At 54.1% G+C, this 18,972-nt stretch overlaps 1 protein-coding gene across 2 annotated transcripts in view; it reads right to left on the bottom strand.

The window, feature by feature from the left end:
- LOC121451010 (calpain-5) overlaps positions 1–18,972 on the bottom strand; it is a 55,166-nt gene that overhangs the window by 26,497 nt on the left and 9,697 nt on the right. The window contains exons 1-3 of one of the 2 annotated variants that reach the window (XM_041656470.1): positions 12,599–12,660; positions 12,246–12,440; positions 2,724–2,855 (exon numbers count right to left, since the gene is read on the bottom strand). In XM_041656470.1, coding sequence (XP_041512404.1) covers positions 2,724–2,855; positions 12,246–12,410 — 297 coding nt within the window. In that variant the 5' untranslated portion in view covers positions 12,411–12,440; positions 12,599–12,660. Of the gene's footprint in view, positions 1–2,723; positions 2,856–12,245; positions 12,441–12,598; positions 12,661–18,972 lie in introns of those variants that run through there. The other variant, XM_041656461.1, reaches the window with a different exon arrangement.

Genomic DNA, 18,972 nt, shown 5'->3' with positions numbered 1-18,972 from the left:
GATTGCCTGGTCCCAGCACCCTCTACTCTGCCCAGCACTGCCCAGGACTGACAACCCCTGCCTCACTCGCTGCCCCAATACTCTTGCTTTGCATGATGTCCACTTCTGTCTTTACTGCCAGCCGGGACTCTGACAGGCTACCCAGGGCAGCTACGAGCAGGCAGCAGGCCCATGCGAGGCCACCTCCCAAAGAACCTTGGATCTGGCCTAAGCTGAGCCCCGTGACAAGTATTTAACCTAACCATATCCTACTTGTGGGTTCACGGGGCCTGGTCACCTCAGACCCACCGTCTGACTTAGGGAACAAACTACTGAGCTAAAGGAGGCCATACTGACCCACATGAGAGGGAGCCCTGTGGAGCATATGATTGGGTGGGACGCACGAGGGAAGGGTGGGAGAGAAGCTGTATAAGCAAGGGCACTCCTAAATGCCCAGCATTTGTCTATGGGGCCTGGAAAGCCAGGTTGACACGGAAGCCAATATCAGTGACCAGCAACCAGAACAGACTCAGCCTGGCAGGCTTGGAATCCTGTGCCCATCAGCCCCAGACTACCCTGAGGTCTTGTAAGAAAGGAACAGCTTCCTGGAGGAAGGGCAGGAGTGCCCCAGTTAAGATACATCTGCATCTAGTACTCAGCACTGGGAGAGTAGAGGTGGGCGGGGGTTCGGGGCACAACTCCCCCTACTGCTCTTCCAGGGGAAAAAACAGACGAAGGTCAGGGAGGCTCTGCGGAGCAACAGGACAGAACAAGAGGGTGACAACAAACAGGGACCAGTCAGTGGGGACCGCAGGGGATGTAAGGCACCGTAATGAGCTCCCCAGGGCCTCCTCGCATGAACCAGGGACCTGTCAGCACAGCACCTCCCGGAGGTGGACCGCAATCAGCCTAGCGCATCCAACCCTGGCCCAGCCTCCCCCACCGCCAAACTCCTGGAGGTCAGCCTGGGAGACCACCAGGGTTGGGGTCTCAGTCCTGCAGAAGGAGGCGGTTTCACACTGATGAGAAGCAGGCCAGCTTCTCCATCAGCTAGACGGGGAGCAGAGCCGCGAGGCCAAGTCAGTGAAACAGCAAGGTGAGGATCTTCCTGGACAATGCATTGCCAGACCTGGTTAGGCTCCAGTCCATCAAGAGACCCGTGGGAAATGGACAGAAAGGTCAGCTTCAGAGTCACAGGGCAGTACTGGGTTCAAGGTGGGGCAGCCCTCTGTTCCCCAACCTTTGCTCATCACACCAGACTCAGCAAGAAGGGGCAGACTGGGCCAGCTCTGCCCCTGGGGAGTTCACCTCTAGAGGGGAGACTCGGATAAACAGGCAATTACAGGGCAGGGTGGAGCAACACACAGGGCCCACATGCCCCTGCAAGCCAAGGCCATGCAGCCCTTGCTCAGAGTCGGGGCTGGAGGTTGCTGTGTTGAGGACCAGTCCTCCATCCGGATGATGGATGGTTCTGGGCTGAGTTCTCTCTAGCCCTCGACACCCACAACAGACACACCCTTCTTCGCCCTCCAGTCTGAGGCTGTCCAGCATAGACTCCCACCCCTGTATGCCATAGCAGTGGGCTCTGAGTACCAAAGGCCCACAGTGTGCAGGGGTCGTGACCCTGACAGGGACACCTACTGGGTGGCTAGGGGCCCACACTCTCCAGGAGACAGGAGAGGAGGATAGAGGCCCTGCAAAGGCCTGGGTGTTGGCTAAGGACACAGCTCCCTCTGGCGGCTGATGGATGCCTGGGAAAGCAAGAAAAAAAATGTATCCTATTCCTGAGCCCTGTTTCAATTACTTGTTTGTTTATTTATTTATATGGAGGTAGGAAGATAACTTGTGGGAGTCTATTCTCTTATTCCACCATGGGGATCATGGGGATCAAACTCAGACTTGAAGGCTTTTCCTACTGAGCCATCTCCCCTGCCTGGAACACCTGGAACACGCTTATGTTTAGGGATAATAATTATTACAAAATAGGTCAGTGAGGCCATCGCTGACTGAGAGCTACCCTGCCAGGGGTCCTATAAGAACAGTGAGTGTCTCTTCCTCCTCCTCCTCCTCCTCCTCCTCCTACCCCTCCTTCTCCTTCTCCTCTCCCCTCCTCCTCCTTCTTCTTCATGACTTTCAGACAGGGTCTCACACATCCCGACTAGTCCTGAACTCACTATGTAACTGAAAATGGCCTCCCCTCCTTGGGAAAGTAGTTCCAAGTGTTATATTTAAGGTCTCCTGCTGAGCGTTGCCAAGAAGGTTCAGGAGGCAGGCCCGGGACCCATTCCATCAATCCCCAGACCTTGGCCCAGAACATCAACAGCATGAATCCGGAAATCATGAAACATGGAGCTGTCTAGACCACACTCTGATGAACAACTGAGAAAACTGAGGCCCAGGAAAAGCCAGCAACTGGCCTGTGTCACACAGCAGTTACTGAGCACTGAGTGGTATCCCTACACCGAGGATAACACAGGCAGTGTGCATACTTCACAGGGGTAGCCTTTGCTCCACGGTCCCTCGTCCCTCAGCAGTTGGAGAGGGGACACATGAGAATCACCTTGGGAATTACCCTGAGGATCCCAGGCTAAACAGGCGAGGGAAGGCCAGTCTGCTAACTGAGGCCCAGCCCAGCGCAGCGGCAGGCTTTCAGGAAGCCCCACAAGCCTCCCCAATGCCACACTTTCCTGGCAGCGAGCGCCACGGGCTGATAGCCCCTGCAGCTGCCACTCCCCAGACCTTACCTTTTGCCAGAGGGACTCTCGGGAGGCCAGTGACGAGCAGGCAGCCACAAACCAGCAGTTGCCCACCTGGCCCTGGTGCAGGTCATGGGAGCTGATGCCATCTACAAAGAGGCGGGGATCATCGCAGATATCCTGCAGAGAGGGAGAGAAGAACATGAGAACCTGGGGGCATAGATGCCTCACTGCCCTCTCTCCCACATGGCCAACCATATCCCAAAGTCCTGCCTGGACTGTGTCTCCCTCCTCGGCCAGAGGGCATTTCCACTAGGGTGAGCTGACAGACAACAGCTGAAGAAAGATTCAGCTTGCTGGACCCTGGCCCACCACCTTCTTCTTGCCTTGAGTAGATCTCCCCGTGCAGCCGGCCCTCAAGGCCAGTCACAAAGTAATCAAATGACAAGTCCCAAAAGGACTAACGCTGAGTACAAAATGAGGGCATTCAGGCAGTGATGGGGTTGCTACTCCATTCTAAGGACGAGGAACAGAAGCTCAAAGACAGGCAGGACTTGTCGAAACGCAGGACATACGAATGCCAGTGTGGGGCAGAAATTCTGTTGATTTTTCACAGAGATACACAGGCATGGCCACGGGGACACAGGAGACGCTAGGAACCAGGTGGGGACAGCTGCCAGGCAGAGTCATGTCTGGCAGGACTCAGGCCCTCCCCATCCTAGTTTCTGGGTCTTGGTCTAATTTTCCAATCTCTCCCCTCTTCGCGGTTGCCCTTAAAGACCCAAGGCAGGGCTATAGAGTGGAAAAAGTGCAGCTTTGGCTTCTGCACCAAGAGACACATGCTGAAAGCATAGATTCCTGTCTCCTACAGAGCAGACACCCTGCCCAGGCTGGAGCCAGATGTAGGTGGATCTCTGAGGGAGCAGATAGCAAGCACCACAGTATGCCCAGCCCAGGAAAGCAGCTAGGCACACCATCATAGCCTCCTCAGAGACTAATGAGAAGATCTGAGCTGAGGGGGCAAGACGGCAGGGCGGGGAGGCAGAGCACTGAGACACAGCCTTATAACTCAGGCAACCCCCACTGGCCCTGAGAACCCAGCACTGTGCCCATTTCACAGATGAGAGGTTGAGGACGATGCCCGTTTAATGGGCTTGACAAGATCGTCTCCATCTTGAAGCCAAGCAGCTGTGATGACCTGTGAGCTAACTCAGGCTGATGAGCATCCCCTTGGGAGGCCGGCAGGAGAGAGGCTAGAAGACCCTGAGAAGTCATCACATGACCCTCATGAGGCTCCCCACCCCTGAGACTATAATTGCTATGCCCTAAGGTAACAGTCCACTGGGTGTGGGATTTCCTGGGGGTGTAGCCGCCTACGACCTAACCCACCCCATAACTTCATTAGGTTCACTGGGTTCACAGGGTTTGGCTTGGACAAAACCCTCTCTTTGATCTGCTCATGCCCTGTCTATCTTGGGTGAAGAGAAGTTTCTTCACGTCTCCCAGAGAAAGTCACACACCCTGTGGTACCTACAGAGAACAGTCTGAACCAAAAATGAGCCGGGTGGGTATTCCCTGGTTTGGGGAGTGACACGCCTCCTAACTGATGTGACGGTTTCATTGGCCCTCAGACTTAACAACTGAGCCTGAGCTTTCTGTGCCCAGGGAAAATCAGGCTGAGGCATACCCCGAGGGGGGGATTCCAGAGTAACCAACCTTTGAGTGGCAAAAAGTTAAAAATTGTTTAATTTTTAAATTTTTTTTGGTTTTGGTTTTTCTAGACAGGGTTTCTCTGTGTAGCCCTGGCTGTCCTGGAACTCACTGTACAGACCAGGCTGGACTCAAACTCAGAGACCCACCTGCCTCTGCCTCCTGAGTGCTGGGATTAAAGGCGTGTGCCACCACCACTTGGCTAATTTTTAATTCTTAATTCTATGTTAGATTTTAAGAAGGCTGTGGTGGCAGCCACTGGACTCTGGTTAGGACAAGGCGAGCAGCTGAGGCTGAGCCCAGAGGAAAACGGCCAGCCTAAAGGATGAGAAAGTCAGATTCGTGTTAGGGAGCCCCCCGGAAGGCTTCAAGCCCAAACAATTGTTCCCCAAAGGGGTGAAGGGTGGGGGAGGTGCAGGTGATCACTGCTGCACCCAGTGATGTAGGGGGAAGGGGCTACTTGGCGTGGGAATTCCCTGCAGGTAAGGGCTAGGCGGAGGGACCTGAGGCTCCACAGTGAACTGTGGATCTTTTGCTCCCCTGCTGAGGCGCAGAACACCAGAGCTTTGATGGAGTCACACAGACCTTGATTCATGGCAACTTCTGAAAACACGGGGGTGGGAGTAATGGATGAATCAGGAAATGGAGCCATGTAGGTGAAAAATATTGAGAGTAATCTTGTCCTGAGTGGGCTGTGATTAACACCCACTCCAGATTGTAAGGAGGCAGGGCTGGGCGTATTGCTGGGATACACCCTGAAATGAGGATCATATACAATGGAGAAATCATTCACTAAATTAACCTGAAGCCGTTTCGGTAGCCAGGTGGGGCAGGTAAAAACAAAACAAAACAAGGCAGATAGGGTGCCCATTCCAATATTTTTCCTTTAAAAAAATAACGCATTAGCTAAGTATCCTTCCCGTAGGAGCATGTGTGATGCACATGTGTGATGAAGCACATGTGTGCACTGGTACATGTGTGGAGGTCAGAAGACAACTTCCATAGAGTCAAATAACAGTCGCCTGATCAGCTGAACCACCCCGCTGGCCCCCTGGCCCCACTGGCCCCCTGGCCCCACTGGCCCCCTGGCCCCCTGGCCCCCTGGCCTGTCCTCCCCATCCTCGCCCTTTTGAAGGAACCACCATCATCATCATACACGTGGTGGCACCTCTTCACACTGACGGCCCTTCACACTGAAAGCCCTTCACACTGAAGGCCCTTCACACTGACGGCCCTTCACACTGACGGTCCTTCACACTGAAGGCCCTTCACACTGAAGGCCCTTCACACTGACGGCCCTTCACACTGAAGGCCCTTCACACTGAAGGCCCTTCACACTGACGGCCCTTCACACTGAAGGCCCTTCACACTGAAGGCCCTTCACACTGACGGCCCTTCACACTGACGGCCCTTCACACTGAAGGCCCTTCACACTGAAGGCCCTTCACACTGAAGGTCCTTCACACTGAAGGCCCTTCACACTGACGGCCCTTCTCACTGAAGGCCCTTCACACTGACGGCCCTTCACACTGAAGGCCCTTCACACTGACGGCCCTTCACACTGAAGGCCCTTCACACTGACGGCCCTTCACACTGACGGCCCTTCACACTGAAGGCCCTTCACACTGACGGCCCTTCACACTGAAGGTCCTTCACACTGAAGGCCCTTCACACTGACGGCCCTTCTCACTGAAGGCCCTTCACACTGACGGCCCTTCACACTGAAGGCCCTTCACACTGAAGGCCCTTCACACTGACGGCCCTTCACACTGACGGCCCTTCACACTGACGGCCCTTCTCACTGACGGCCCTTCACACTGAAGGCCCTTCACACTGGCAGCCCAGGAGACTTCCGTTAATTTGGTTGGCTCTGATCTTTAACATTCCTGTGGCTGATGAGCCCCCAGGGCAATTGGCATTTACTTGGAATGGACGCAGTAGACCTTCAAGAGGGCCTGCCAACCTCATAAAAGATCCCATTATAGTGCAATTGCCTCTAAATGTGTCACAGACTTAGAGACATCCGATAGCTGGCCATGTCCCTCGGCAGGACAGAGGGCGGGAAATCAGATGCCCAGGGGACCAGGCACCGCGTTGGAGCCCCTCTCTCCTCCCACCCTGAGATCCTCATCACTAGTACAAAACAGTTAACTGGGGTGGGACTTCTTGGTGGCATAGCCACCTGTAAGTGTCCCCATAAACTCAAACTCATTGGCTCCCCCAGGGTGGCCTAAGGCAGATCCCTTCCTTTGGTAGTCAGTGCCCTCTCTGTCTTTCCAGGGAAAGTCATATTTCAATGTCCCAGGCATATCATGGGAGCTAGAGTGGACAGTCTCTGCCTGTTTCAGAGTCTCCAGGTCTGTTCCTAGGCTCAAGCTGTCACAACACAGCAGCAGAAACCCTTCCACAGATGGCCAGCAGAGGGCAGGAGAGCCTGGGAGGCAGACCTCAATTCCTGCACGCCTGCTGCTGGAGACGCAAACAGAAGCCAATGCTCATCTTCTCTGTTCCTCCAGGTCCTCAAACGCTGGCCCTAAAGTGTATGTGTGGCCTCCATGGTGGCGGTGGAGCATTCTGCCAGGGGAAAATGGGATAATGGGACCTCAGGACAGTGTTTGGGACTCGATTGCTCAGAAAGAAAAAAAAAAAGCCAGGAAAAGAAAGGGTAATTCCTCTGAGGGCACTAACTGAATCGGACGCCTGGACCACTTCTAGCTGTGGCTACAGGGGAGCCAGGGGCAATCTGCATGGTGGCTTCTCCAAGGCACAGGTGTGTATCCTGCCGTCTCTGATCAGAGGAAACCCAGCCAGGAGGCCTGTTTCTCGTCCCCAAGACCACTCTCAGGAAGCTCTGGGCGCCACCCCGCTTCCTCCTAATCTTATCTTACAGCCAACTGTACCCATCCAGAGTCCCAGACTGAGACAGAGCGATGTCTTCTCACGGAGGGAGGCTCTGAAAGGGGGCAGGGGCGGGGCCTCTCATCTAGCGAAAGGGGGGCAGGGGCGGGGCCTCGCATCTAGCGGACTCTGTAGCATGAGTTCACAATGAGAGAGCCGCCACCAGTTCCACCAGAGCTGCAGCGGGAGACGGCAGCAAGGTGCTCATCTCGCCCTGTGACAGACAGGAGGCAGGGGCGCCCCAGGTCAAGTACAACTGACTGAGCAGACAGGGCAGAGCAGGATGGTTGGGTACACCAACAGGATCTCCCTGCCACTACGCCTGTACCGACCTGGCTCTGGACCCCAGAGCGCCCTTCTGCCGCCCCGCCATGCCCACCCCAGACTGGGAGAGATGGAATTTCGGAGAAGCGCTTCCATCCCACCCCTGAGCATGCCGCCTGCACCTGAAGGCTCAGGTTTGCCAGCTCTGATCTAGGACACCCGAGGCTGCTCATACCTGGGATGCAGATGCACCTTTGCTACCGCTGAAAAAAACATCACAAAAATAGCTCCGAGGACTGGTCCTGGGGAGGCCAGGAGTAAAGAACAGGGTGCTCCTGGTAGTGCTCTCAGAGATAAGGATGCCGAGGCAGAGAGAGAGAGAGAGAGAGAGAGAGAGAGAGAGAGAGAGAGAGAGAGAGAGCGCCAAGGTCACTGGTCCAGGGCCTTGCAGCAAGATGACCTAAGATTCAAACTTGGACAGTCTGCTTCCCAGCCTCTCTCTAGGTGTGCTGCGTCCTATAAGTGACAAAGCTACCCTTCCTTGTGTGTCAACAAGACCCAGGAGGAAGAGGTGTCCTGTCCCTGTCCACCACTGTCGGCCAGAAGAGTCACTAGCTGACCATGAGTTGGAGACAGGCCCTACTACAGCCAGGCCCGAGTCTCCGGATGAATGGAGTTAATGACAACCTGATACGGGTTGAGGTTGCCGGGAATGTGGTCCCTTCAGAGCAGATGCGGAGATAACGGGGTTTGGTGTGGGGGGAGCAGGAGTTGGAGAGAACAAGGACCCCCAAATGCCCTGAAGATGAAGATGAAATCAGTCCAGCCACAGTTGGAGGAATACTGCCCCCCCCTTTCTCTCTCTCTCTCTCTCTCTCTCTCTCTCTCTCTCTCCCTCTCTCTCTCTCTCTCTGTCCACACACACTCTACCTTGGTGCCAGGCCACCCACGCACCTTCCAGTCCTTTCCACAACATCTTACTAATGGTGGCTCTAAAAGAACGTTGAATTATTCCAGGAGATCCCTTCAGCTGCAGAAGAGAAAGTCCCCTAGGGATAAGCCAGTTCCTAGGACAGATGAGTCTCACCACCAATTGGAGGTGCATCCACGTATGCAGATTTCCTGGCTTTTGCTCCCTCTTTCCTACGGATTTTAACACTGCAGCAGGTGAGGCCAAATCTGTAAATGAATCTATTTCCTTTATTCAGTTCCTGATTCCTGGTTGGTTGTTTGGGAAACCATGAGCTGGACCTAGGATACTGGGCACCACTTTGCATGTAGGTCCCTCTATCTGCCTATGAGCTCTCAGATAAGGGATGTGTTTGGCACTGGGAGGATACTGATTGGGCGTGGAGGGATAACCAAGTGCCCTAGACTGGACTGCACGGGGCCTGCTGTGAGCCCCGGACTGAACCACCCCCAGACCCCCAGGCCTCTGGCCAACTAGCCTCCAGGGCCCTAGCTTCTGAACCTGTGGTAACCTCAGCCGGTCAGACCAGTTGGCCCAGGTCTGACCAGGTCGGAGCCACGCCCCTCCTGGCTGAGCAGGAAATTCAGGTTTCCAGCTAGCGTAGAGTCAGGAACCCAGCCAGGAGCGAGAGGGACAGCAGAGCTGGGCAGCCATGCACGCAACTGCACCCTCAGGGGACACTGCCAGTCCTTATCCTTCCTCCTGTCCACTCCCGAATCTAAGGTCACAGAGAGTGGCCACTGCAGGAACTTTGCCTGGACACAACAGGAAAGTCACAGGACATGGTGCCCCCTCTGCAACTGCCCTTTCTCCCTCCCCCATCTCCTTCTTCAGCAATCCAGCCAGGGGCCTTCCCTGGCGCTCTGAGAAGACTAGGGGAAGGTACCCAAGGGGCTCAGTTTTAGGGAGAGCAGAGGTCTTCCTAAGGCAGGCCAAGTGGTCAGCACTCGGAGAAGATCACCCTTCCAAAACGAGGTGAGATCCTGGGCAGTGGGCACACCAGGCTGTCTCAAGGAATGCTAGGGTCTCAAAACTAGAAAACGTTCCCAGGGCTCCTACCCACCCCCATGCGTTCCATCTAGAACCCCCAAGACAATGAATGCCCAGACATAGGGAAGGCAGAGAGCTGGCTGGAGGCCAGACAGTTGTAGCCCTCAGCCTGAGAACCAGAAGTGGCTTCTGCCCACATCCTGACTCCCCAGAAACCCCCATCGCCTCCCCCTCCTCTTTCCAGCAGTAAGGAAGGCGGAAGAGGCTCCCTCGGTGGCAAAGAACACAACAGAGGCCCGCGGGGGAGTAGAAAGATGAATGCCAAAGAGGGCAGGCCTGGTGCCCCCTGCAGGGTGAATGGCAGGAAACTGGCCAGCTCTGGCTCCCCACCAAGGGGCTGACCAGAAGGATGAGGGTAGCTGGCTGCTGCCTCCATGTGTCTGATGCCTCCAGCACCTCAACTTCCAGAAACCATACTCGGCCAGAATTATTCTCCCCACTTAAAGAGGGGGACACTCTACTCAAAGCCACACCTCACTTCAAGAAGAGACCTCAGGCTGGAGTCAAGCTTGGCTTGCTCAAAAAGCAGGTTCTTCATAATATTGGGGGGGGGTGGTGGTGGTGGGAGAAGCCTTAGAGGAAGGGAGGCTGATTGACAGGTGGTAAGTTGGGACAGTAAGGCTGGACTCAGAGGCTAGGAAGCATGAAGGCTGTTGCCTGAAGGCCTGGGAAGTTAGGATGCTAAGGGGCTAGGGAGCTGGGACTATGGAGAGGGGAGCCTGGGAGGCAGGAAGGTTGGAAGGACTGAGAAACTGGGGACAGGAAGACTGAGTGCCCAGGGACTGGGAGGTTGGGAAGTTCTAGACCAGGAGGGTAAGGGATGGAGACACTGAGTGGCTCGGCCTCAGAGGCTGTCTAAGGAGAATCTCCACAAACAGAGAAGTCACCATAACGACCAACTGAGAGAGAGGTTTCTAGAGTGGAATCAGAACGGACTGTAGGGAAAAGGCATCAGGCCCAGGACCCAGGAAATAGGACCATGCTGAAGCGCAGCTGCCTCAGGCCAGAGGCCAAAAGGCTGGACATTAACGGTCAGGAGCTGGCAACCCACCCCAACCCAGGCTGCTCCACTTCCCCTCCCCAGTTAAGTCCAGGTCTTAACTGTGGCATCATGCCCATGGGAACACACTCTGCCTACTGGGCTCAGGCCTGACCAAAACCGGAGCCCGGCGACTGCCTCGTGGTCCCTGCTCTGCCACCAGCCATGTGTGCCATGACCCTGCCAGGGTAGGCAATGTGTTCTTCGTCTTCAGCGGGAGCTGGAAAGGCATCTGGACAGGTGCCAAGGAAGGAGGAGGAAGGAGGAAATAGGATTCCTGAACCCAGGGGAAAGAGCCTTGAGAGGGCAGTGACTCCATCGGGTCACACCCAGTCACCAGCCTGCCCTGCACAGCCTTGGGCCTCTTGAAGCCCGTTCCAGACTGTGGTCCACAGTCTTAGGAAGAGGGTCAGGGCAAGGACAGTGTGCCTTGAGGGTGGTGGCAGGAGGCTCAGGTGTCCACCCTTTCTCCTGGGAACCAGGATCTCACAAAGGCCCTTTTAAAACCAGCTCCTACCCCACACCTTGCCGAAGCAGACATGGGGTAATAGAGCCAAAATCCTGTCACTAGATCGGAGAAGAAAGCCAGGGTCAGAAGCTCCCCCAAAGTCCCAAGGTCTGAGGCCAAAGAACGCAGGGTCCATCTGGTGTCAGGAAAGGGCCGGACCGAGACCCCTGAATGTGTGGTCCCTTCTCTCAGCCTCAGTTCCCTTGCCTGACAAGAGCCCCAGTTCACAGCGATGCCCCAGGCTGGTTGTTGGGAGGGACGTGAATGTGGAATTTCATTTTTCTACAAATGTCCAAGGACCAGAGAGACCGGAGGTACACATCTGACTATTGTTTGCTTCTGAGCGTAGAGACGTGCGTGGCTCTATACGTGCTCAGAACTAACACACCAGGCCCAGGAGGTGGGGGTGCTTCCCTCCTGTGCCCCAGGTCCTGCCTGCTTTGTTATTGCCAGAGGGGGCCTGATACCCCAACGTAATAGTCTCTGTGTGACTGCACTTTCCCCCCAGCCTGACCCTGCAGCCGAGTCACCTTCTCTGAGAACAGGCATGGGGGAGGCCGTGACGACCCGCCCAAGTGACCTGGAAAAGGCTAGTTTCCCACACTAACGTCCCTTTTCAGTGACTGTCTCTCTGACACCAGGTGAAGCCTGGATTGGGTCCTCCAGCACCCTCCCTTCACGGAGACCCCAGGAGCCCCACTCGGCAGAACTCCTATGCCCACCTCACACAAAAAAAAACCCAGAACCAAAAGTCATGGCCCAGGGCCAACTATTTCTGCTAAGCATACAACTCACGGGCCCTAGACCAGGCTGGGAGCTGGCAAGGCCACCAACACTCAGGGTACAGGTCCCTACATTGGTCACCTGCTGCCTATCCTTATAGCTTCATGAGAGTACATGCTTCTACTTGTACAGGAAGTGACTTGAAAATCAGCAAAGCAAACCTGCCCTTCAATCTTACTGCACACGGGGCCCATCCACGGCATGTCGCATACACCCCACATGGCCATGGGAAGGGAGGCCGAGACCTGCAGTCCTTGGTCGCTGAGTGCACTATGCCTTAGAGGGCCTGACCAGGCAGGAGGCTGCCGGTGGGATGGGGGACCCATTCTCCCTGGGGGGGAAACTAACCTTAGGCCGCTTCCACCTGACTGCGGGCCCTAGGGTACTCTTATAGTAGAGTGAGTCGTCAGTGGCCGGGAAGTGGGGGTCCTCAAAGAGCACCTTCCTGCGCAGACAGGCCCGCTTCAGTGCTGAGTAGTTCTGGTCCTCATAGGCTTTTACGCAGGAGAACATGGTGACCACGACCACAAGAGGAGGCGGCACCTAGAAGACAGGGGGGCAAGAAGACCATCAAACATGGACAGCCCCCGCTGAGCTCCAACCACTGGATGTACCCCCCTCCCAGAAGCATCTCAATAGCACAGGCAGGAAAGGTGGTAGGGAGAGGGGCAGAGGTCTGCCCAAGCTCATGCAGCCAGTACCTGTTATCGGGCAAAGAGGCAACAGGTACAGACTACCTGCCTCAGCTATTAAGAGTCTCTCCTTCCTGGTGTCTGGAAGGTGATACTAAGCCCTCAGGCCACCAGTGCCCGGTGTCCAGGGCTGGCCAGGCCACACCCACCTCACACTCCTAGTCCTGTTTAGCCAGCCCTAAATGAACAATGACCAAGTTCAAGGGACACACCCTGCATCAGGATGGTCAGAGAAGGCCCCGGAGAGCAGGGGTTGTACCCGGAACCAGTAGGGCTTGACCCATCGGGAGTTTTGACAGAGGTCTGGTCTCTCACACTCCTTCTTCAACCTCTCCAAATCTACACATTCTGGGGCTCACGTAGAACAACACTGTGGTCTTCACTGAGGTTCAGGCTGACCATGAGGGAAACTGAGGCAGAATTCATAGAATGGTTTCTGAGCAAAGTTTGATAGCAGGATGGACGTAGGCACTGATCCTGGCCAAACTACTCATCTGTTGGGCAATAACCGTAGAAAAGTTGCTCAGCCTCTCCGAGCCCCTATCCTTCATCGCCAAGGTAGGAACAAGGTTCCTGTTCTCTGGAACCCACCATGGGCAAGCCACTAAGTGAGAGGCTTCCTGTGTCCAGTGTTGAGAGCAATGGCGGGCACACTGCTGCCATTTTCAGAATGAGGGCTGAGGCCCTGTGAGGTAAGGGACCTTATTCATGTCCCCATGGAGACAGTGGATTGGAACCCAGGTCCTCAGGTTGAGGTGGACACCTTGGCCTCAGGCGAGAGTACTAGGTAATGGCTCCCCATACAATTCCCAACTGAACTGCGGCCCAAAGGAAGGGAAGGTGGAGGATTCTCCAGGGAGGGGAAGAGATGGGAAGGAAAAGATTACCGTTTCTTCATTTGCAGTCATTCACCCACCTAGGGTTGCAGGGTAGCCTCAAGCCAACCATTTAATTTCCCTGGCCTCTCCTCTGCCCAGGGAGGTCAATCTCCTCAGGCCCTAGGCCTCCCTCCGCCCTGGAGGCCTGGGAAAAGAGAAAGGAGAGACTGGAAAACCTCAGGGCCCTTAGGCACGAAGCAGGTTCATCAGCCCTGCAGGCTTCAGCAGCCGGGGCTCAGGAAGCAATTTAAGTCACAAGAATTAGATCAGGGAGCCGAGAAATCAGCTCTTGGATTCCAGTATTTTGGAGCCCAGGGGGCCGGGAGAGCGGGAGCAAGCAGGCTGAGATCACACAGCCAGGACGGCAAATGAAACTTCTGGCCACTCGCCAGGCCACAGAGGGCTCAACACTACAGGGAGGATCTGCTCTCTCAGGAAGAAAAGATGGGGTAGCCAGAAGAAACGGGGTAAGGAGGAGTTGGGTGGGTAGGAAGGAGGGCATGGATGGACAGGAGCAGGCCACCAGAGGCTCGACTGTGCCTACCCCAGTCATTCCCCTCATCCCTGACAGGCAGGCTGACCCTGGCCTACTTCTGGAGTTGTTCCGGGGACCTGGCCTCTAACCCTTCAGCCCCTGCACTCCAATCAAAAGGTTGCTGCCACATAGTACCCCATGGGGTCAGAGTCTCAAGGGGTCACAGACCGTAGCCTCTCCCATCTCCAGGCACCATCTCGGAAAGCAAAACATAAACAGGAAGAGGAAGACTGACCAGCCAGCCTCTCTCCCCAGGGCTGTGCTCCAGGCGTGACCACTTATGGCTGTGTCTGAGCTGACAAGACCCCGTGTCACGTTAAGGACAGGCTGGAATTCCCAGCCATCTGATGTCCACCCACATCCCTTTCCCTGACAATCTCACCCTTGCATCCTCTACCCTGGAGCCCAACATTCTGGTGTCAGGCCTTTCTCGCAGGTCTTCAAGCTGTGGGCTAAGGCTTTCCCCTCTCCTACACAATCCAGCTCTTGCCTTGGCCATTGGGAGCCCCCAGGAGCCCAGCACCAGTTACATTGTATCCGTTTGGATACTCCCGGCTCATTTTCCCAGTTCCCCCTCTGAGCACAGGGCTTACAAAGTACCTCTGCATCTCCACTACGCACAGTGAGACACTGGGATTCAGTAACCACAGAACCATCCCAACAAACGTTGAGGGTGGCAGGAACTCCATCCCAGCTACAAATAGCAAGCTCGGGAGAGGCAGGACCGGGGTCGCAGAGGTGGCTCAGTGGTTAAGAGCACTGACTGCCCTTGTAGAGGATGGAGTTTCGGTTTCCAGCGCCCACATGGCAGCTCATAACTGTTAACAGGGGATTCAGACTCCTCTTGTTGCCTCCATGGGCACCAGGCACACCCGTGATACCCAAACATACATGCAGTTAGCTGGAACCACCCACCTCTGCCTGCTGGACCAAGCATCCACTTGCCTCCTGACCTTCCTGATGGCTGTGTGCCAGCGAGGGCCCACACCCCACTGGCCAGGCTGAGTTGACTGTGATCCTGCCCTTCAGCCACTGTGACTAAGCCCAGACTATAGGGCCCCAGGGATGGACTAGGCTGGAGGCCGGCAGAGGCCACACAGCCTACAGGGTCTTTGTCAGGAGTGGGAGCCTCTGGAAGGAGAAATAACAGAGCCAGGACAATCAGAGAACAGGCTAAGGCTAAGCCCAACAGCACACAAAAGGCCAAGAACAACCAAGGCCAACAACAGAGGCCCAGTTAGGGGAGCCACACCCAGGTCAGGCAGCCAACCCTAAAGTCCTGGTCACCGAGACACTGCCAGGGTAGACAAACAGATCGGTGGAACGGAACAGAAGTGTCCACTCAGTCCATGGGTGTAAGGACACCTGCTTTATGACTTGGAGCACACAGGGAAGAACCGTTGTTCCGATGAATGGTTCCACTTGCTCTCCACATGGGGGACGAGGATCTTGACCCTACCTCATACTACACACAGAACCAATCCCCAGAAAACGGCAGGGGAACTCCAGCCATGGGGCTGCCCGCAACCAGCAACACCTGTAGCCAGAGAATTGGCGCAGTGGTTAAGAGCCCTTGGCACTCTCGTGCAAGACTCAGATTGGGTTCCCAGCACCCACCAGGTGGCTCACAACCATCTGTAACTCCGGTTCCTGGGGATCCAATTCCTTCTTCTAGCCTCCAAAGGCAGTAGGCGTGTGTGTGTGTGATACACAAACATACACGCAGACAAAACACCCATACACATAAAATAACAGTAAAACTAAAATCAGCAATAACAATAAAAACCCCAAACAAACAAAAACAACACACTAAAAAACAGCACACTATAAAAGAAAGAGTCACTCCAAATACCCAGAAAAGAGAAGGAAAAGTGCTGGACTTCCCCCATCAGCAAGGAGGCGCAAACTTAAATCATAGCAAGACACCATCCCATCCTACCCGCAGGGCTAGAACAAGGACACACCACAACATGGTAGCTCACACATGACCCGATAGCTCACACACAACCCGATAACTCACACACAACCAGATAGCTCCCACAGGCCCGAAAACTCACACACGGCCAGATAACTCCCACATGACCTGACAGCTTACACACGACCCGACAGCTCACACGCGACCCGACAGCTCACACGCGGCCCGACAGCTCACACGCGACCCAAGAGCTCACACATGACCCGACAGCTCACACGCGACCCAGGAGCTCACACGCGACCCGACAGCTCACACGCGACCCGACAGCTCACACGCGACCCGACAGCTCGCACGCGACCCAAGAGCTCGCACGCGACCCGACAGCTCGCACGCGACCCGACAGCTCGCACGCGACCCGACAGCTCGCACGCGACCCGACAGCTCGCTCGCGACCCGACAGCTCGCACGCGACCCAACAGCTCAAACGCGACCCGAAAGCTCGCACGCGACCAGACAGCTCACACGCGACCCAAGCACAGGCTGGGTGCAAGGCTCGGCAGCACAGTGATGGACTAGCACAAGTGAAGCCCTGGGTTCCGTCGTCAGAAACCAAACAAGGAAAGCACAAGAGGAGCTCTGACACCCAGCAGGGTGGACAACCACACAGTGACTCTGCAGAGCTGCTTTGTCCCCCTGAGTACGAGCAACACATATTCCATCGTCTAGTTAGTTCACCGAGACATGGAGGCTGTCCCACAGAAACACAAGAATGTTTGCACAGATTTCTGTTGAAGGCTTTTTAAAAAAGACCTTCAACTCCTGACCCCCTTCCTCCTACTGCCCAAGTGCGGGAATCCCAGACATGTCAAACTCCGTTAAAATCTGGTATGTGGAATATTAGAAACTACTCAAGGACTGTCTGTAAAGGACTGTGTGAGAGGGCTTTGTTGTTGTCTGTTAGAATAATAGAAAATGAACTCCCGGTTATACACAGCCCCACAGATGGAGCTCATGGGCATAGCATTAAACAACAGGGCTTCCTACATGACTTCATTAGATCAATTTAAAAAGCAGAGCCAGATCACCCTGATACCAAAGTCAGAACGGAAAGTTACAGGGGAGCTGAAGAGGAGGTGCACAGGACAAGGGCACCTTCCGCTCTCTCAAGGACCTGAGTTCTGTTCCCAGCACCCACATGGGGGTTCACATCACCTATAACTTCAGCTCCAGGGATCTGATGCCCTCTTCTGGTCCCTTCATGCATTGCACTAGGGTGCACATACCCACAGACATACACATACATAAAAAAGAAAAAGTCACAGACCAGAGGTTCCTAAGGAACGCAAGCACAGAAAACCTGGAGTTCTGCTGGGCGGTGGGGGTACACGCCTTTAATCCTAGAACTTGGGAGGGAGAGGCAGGCATTGCTCTGTGAATCTGAGCCCAGCCTGGTCTACAAGAGAGAGTTCCAGATGGGCCAGGGCTACACAAAGAAACACAAAGAAAAGAAAATAAAAGGAAAGGAAAGAAAAGAAAAAGAACAAGAAAAACCTGGAGTCAGGAGCATAGGGGACACACTGCACAATCCTCTTGTCAGAAGTAAAGAAAATATTTGAGAACACTTAGCATCCTTTAGTGATAAATCCCCAACAAATCAGATACAACAGTAATGTTCAAAACTAAATAATAAAATAAGGAACATAAAAAGAGATGGGTAACAGCAGAACTCAGCTGTGTTTCTGTGCTAACAACAAACTACCCAAAAATGAAACTGAGAGAATCCCATCCCATCCCATCCCATCCATAGCAGCTACAGAAAGAAAACAAAGTAAAATACTTAGGAATAAATGTGAAGCCAGGTGGTGGTGGTGCACGCCTTTAATCCCAGCACTCTGGAGGCAGAGGCAGGCGGATCTCTGTGAGTTCGAGGCCAGCCTGGTCTACAAGAGCTAGTTCCAGGCTCCAAAAGCTACAGAGAAACCCTGTCTAGAAAAACCAAAAAAAAAAAAAAAGAATAAATGTGAACAGGGAGGTGAAAACCCTTCACACAAAACTGTAACACATCGAGAAAGATGAAGGAAGACACAAATAAATGGCAAGATACTCCACGCTAAGCACTGAAATAAATAATGTCAAAGCAGATACTATCCTACAATCCCATTCAGCATAATTCTGAAGACGCTCCTCACAGAAAGAGAAACCCTAAAACTCATAGGGAACCACAAAAGATCCTTGAATAGCTTAAGCAATTTTGAGCAAAAAAGACAAAGTTAGAGATGTCAAATTGTTGGTAGAAAAAAAATACTACAGGGGCCAGGAACACAGTTTAGTGGGTAAAGTGCTGGTCTAGCCTGTGCAATACCCTGGGCCCTGCCCTTAGCACCACATAAACCCAGTGTGTTGGTCCATGCCTATAATCCCAGCTCTCAGGACAGAGAGGGGAGGATCAGGAATTAAAGGTCATCCTTGCCTACCCAGAAAATGAAGCAAATGTGCTACACAGGATTGTATTACAATAAATGAATAAATAAATAAACAAATATTCCCCACTCCTGGAATTAAGGTGGTGCGAGGGGCATTCCTGTGAAATAGAGGCAGCAAGACTAGGAGTTTAGGGCTAGCCTCAGCTACATGAGATCCAGTCCAAATGTGTGTGTGTGTATGTGTGTGTGTTGTCTTAGTTAGGGTTTCCATTGCTATGACAAAACACCATGACCAAAACCAAGCTGGGGAGGAAAGGGTTTATTTGGCTTATGCTCTCACATTGCTGTTCATCACTGAAGTCAGGATAGGAACTAAAGACTGCAGGAAACCTGGAGACGGGAACTGTTACAGAGGCCGTGGTGGAGAGCTGCTAACTGGCTTGCTCGTCATGACTTCCTCAGCCTGTTTTCTTATAGAACCCAGGACCACCAGCTCAGGGACGGCCCCACCCACAGTGGACTGGGCCCTCCCACATCAATCACTAAGAAAGTGCCCTATAGTCAGATCTTACAGAGGCATTGACTCCAGCTTGTGTTGGATTACATACAAACACACACATACACACATGACC

The sequence above is a fragment of the Microtus oregoni genome, unplaced genomic scaffold (assembly GCF_018167655.1).
Source record: "Microtus oregoni isolate MIOR12 unplaced genomic scaffold, Mior012 000000F_ref0000247, whole genome shotgun sequence".
NCBI lineage: Eukaryota > Metazoa > Chordata > Mammalia > Rodentia > Cricetidae > Microtus > Microtus oregoni.
Note: the sequence above shows the minus strand (reverse complement) of the source record. Positions and strands in the feature narration are given on the sequence as shown.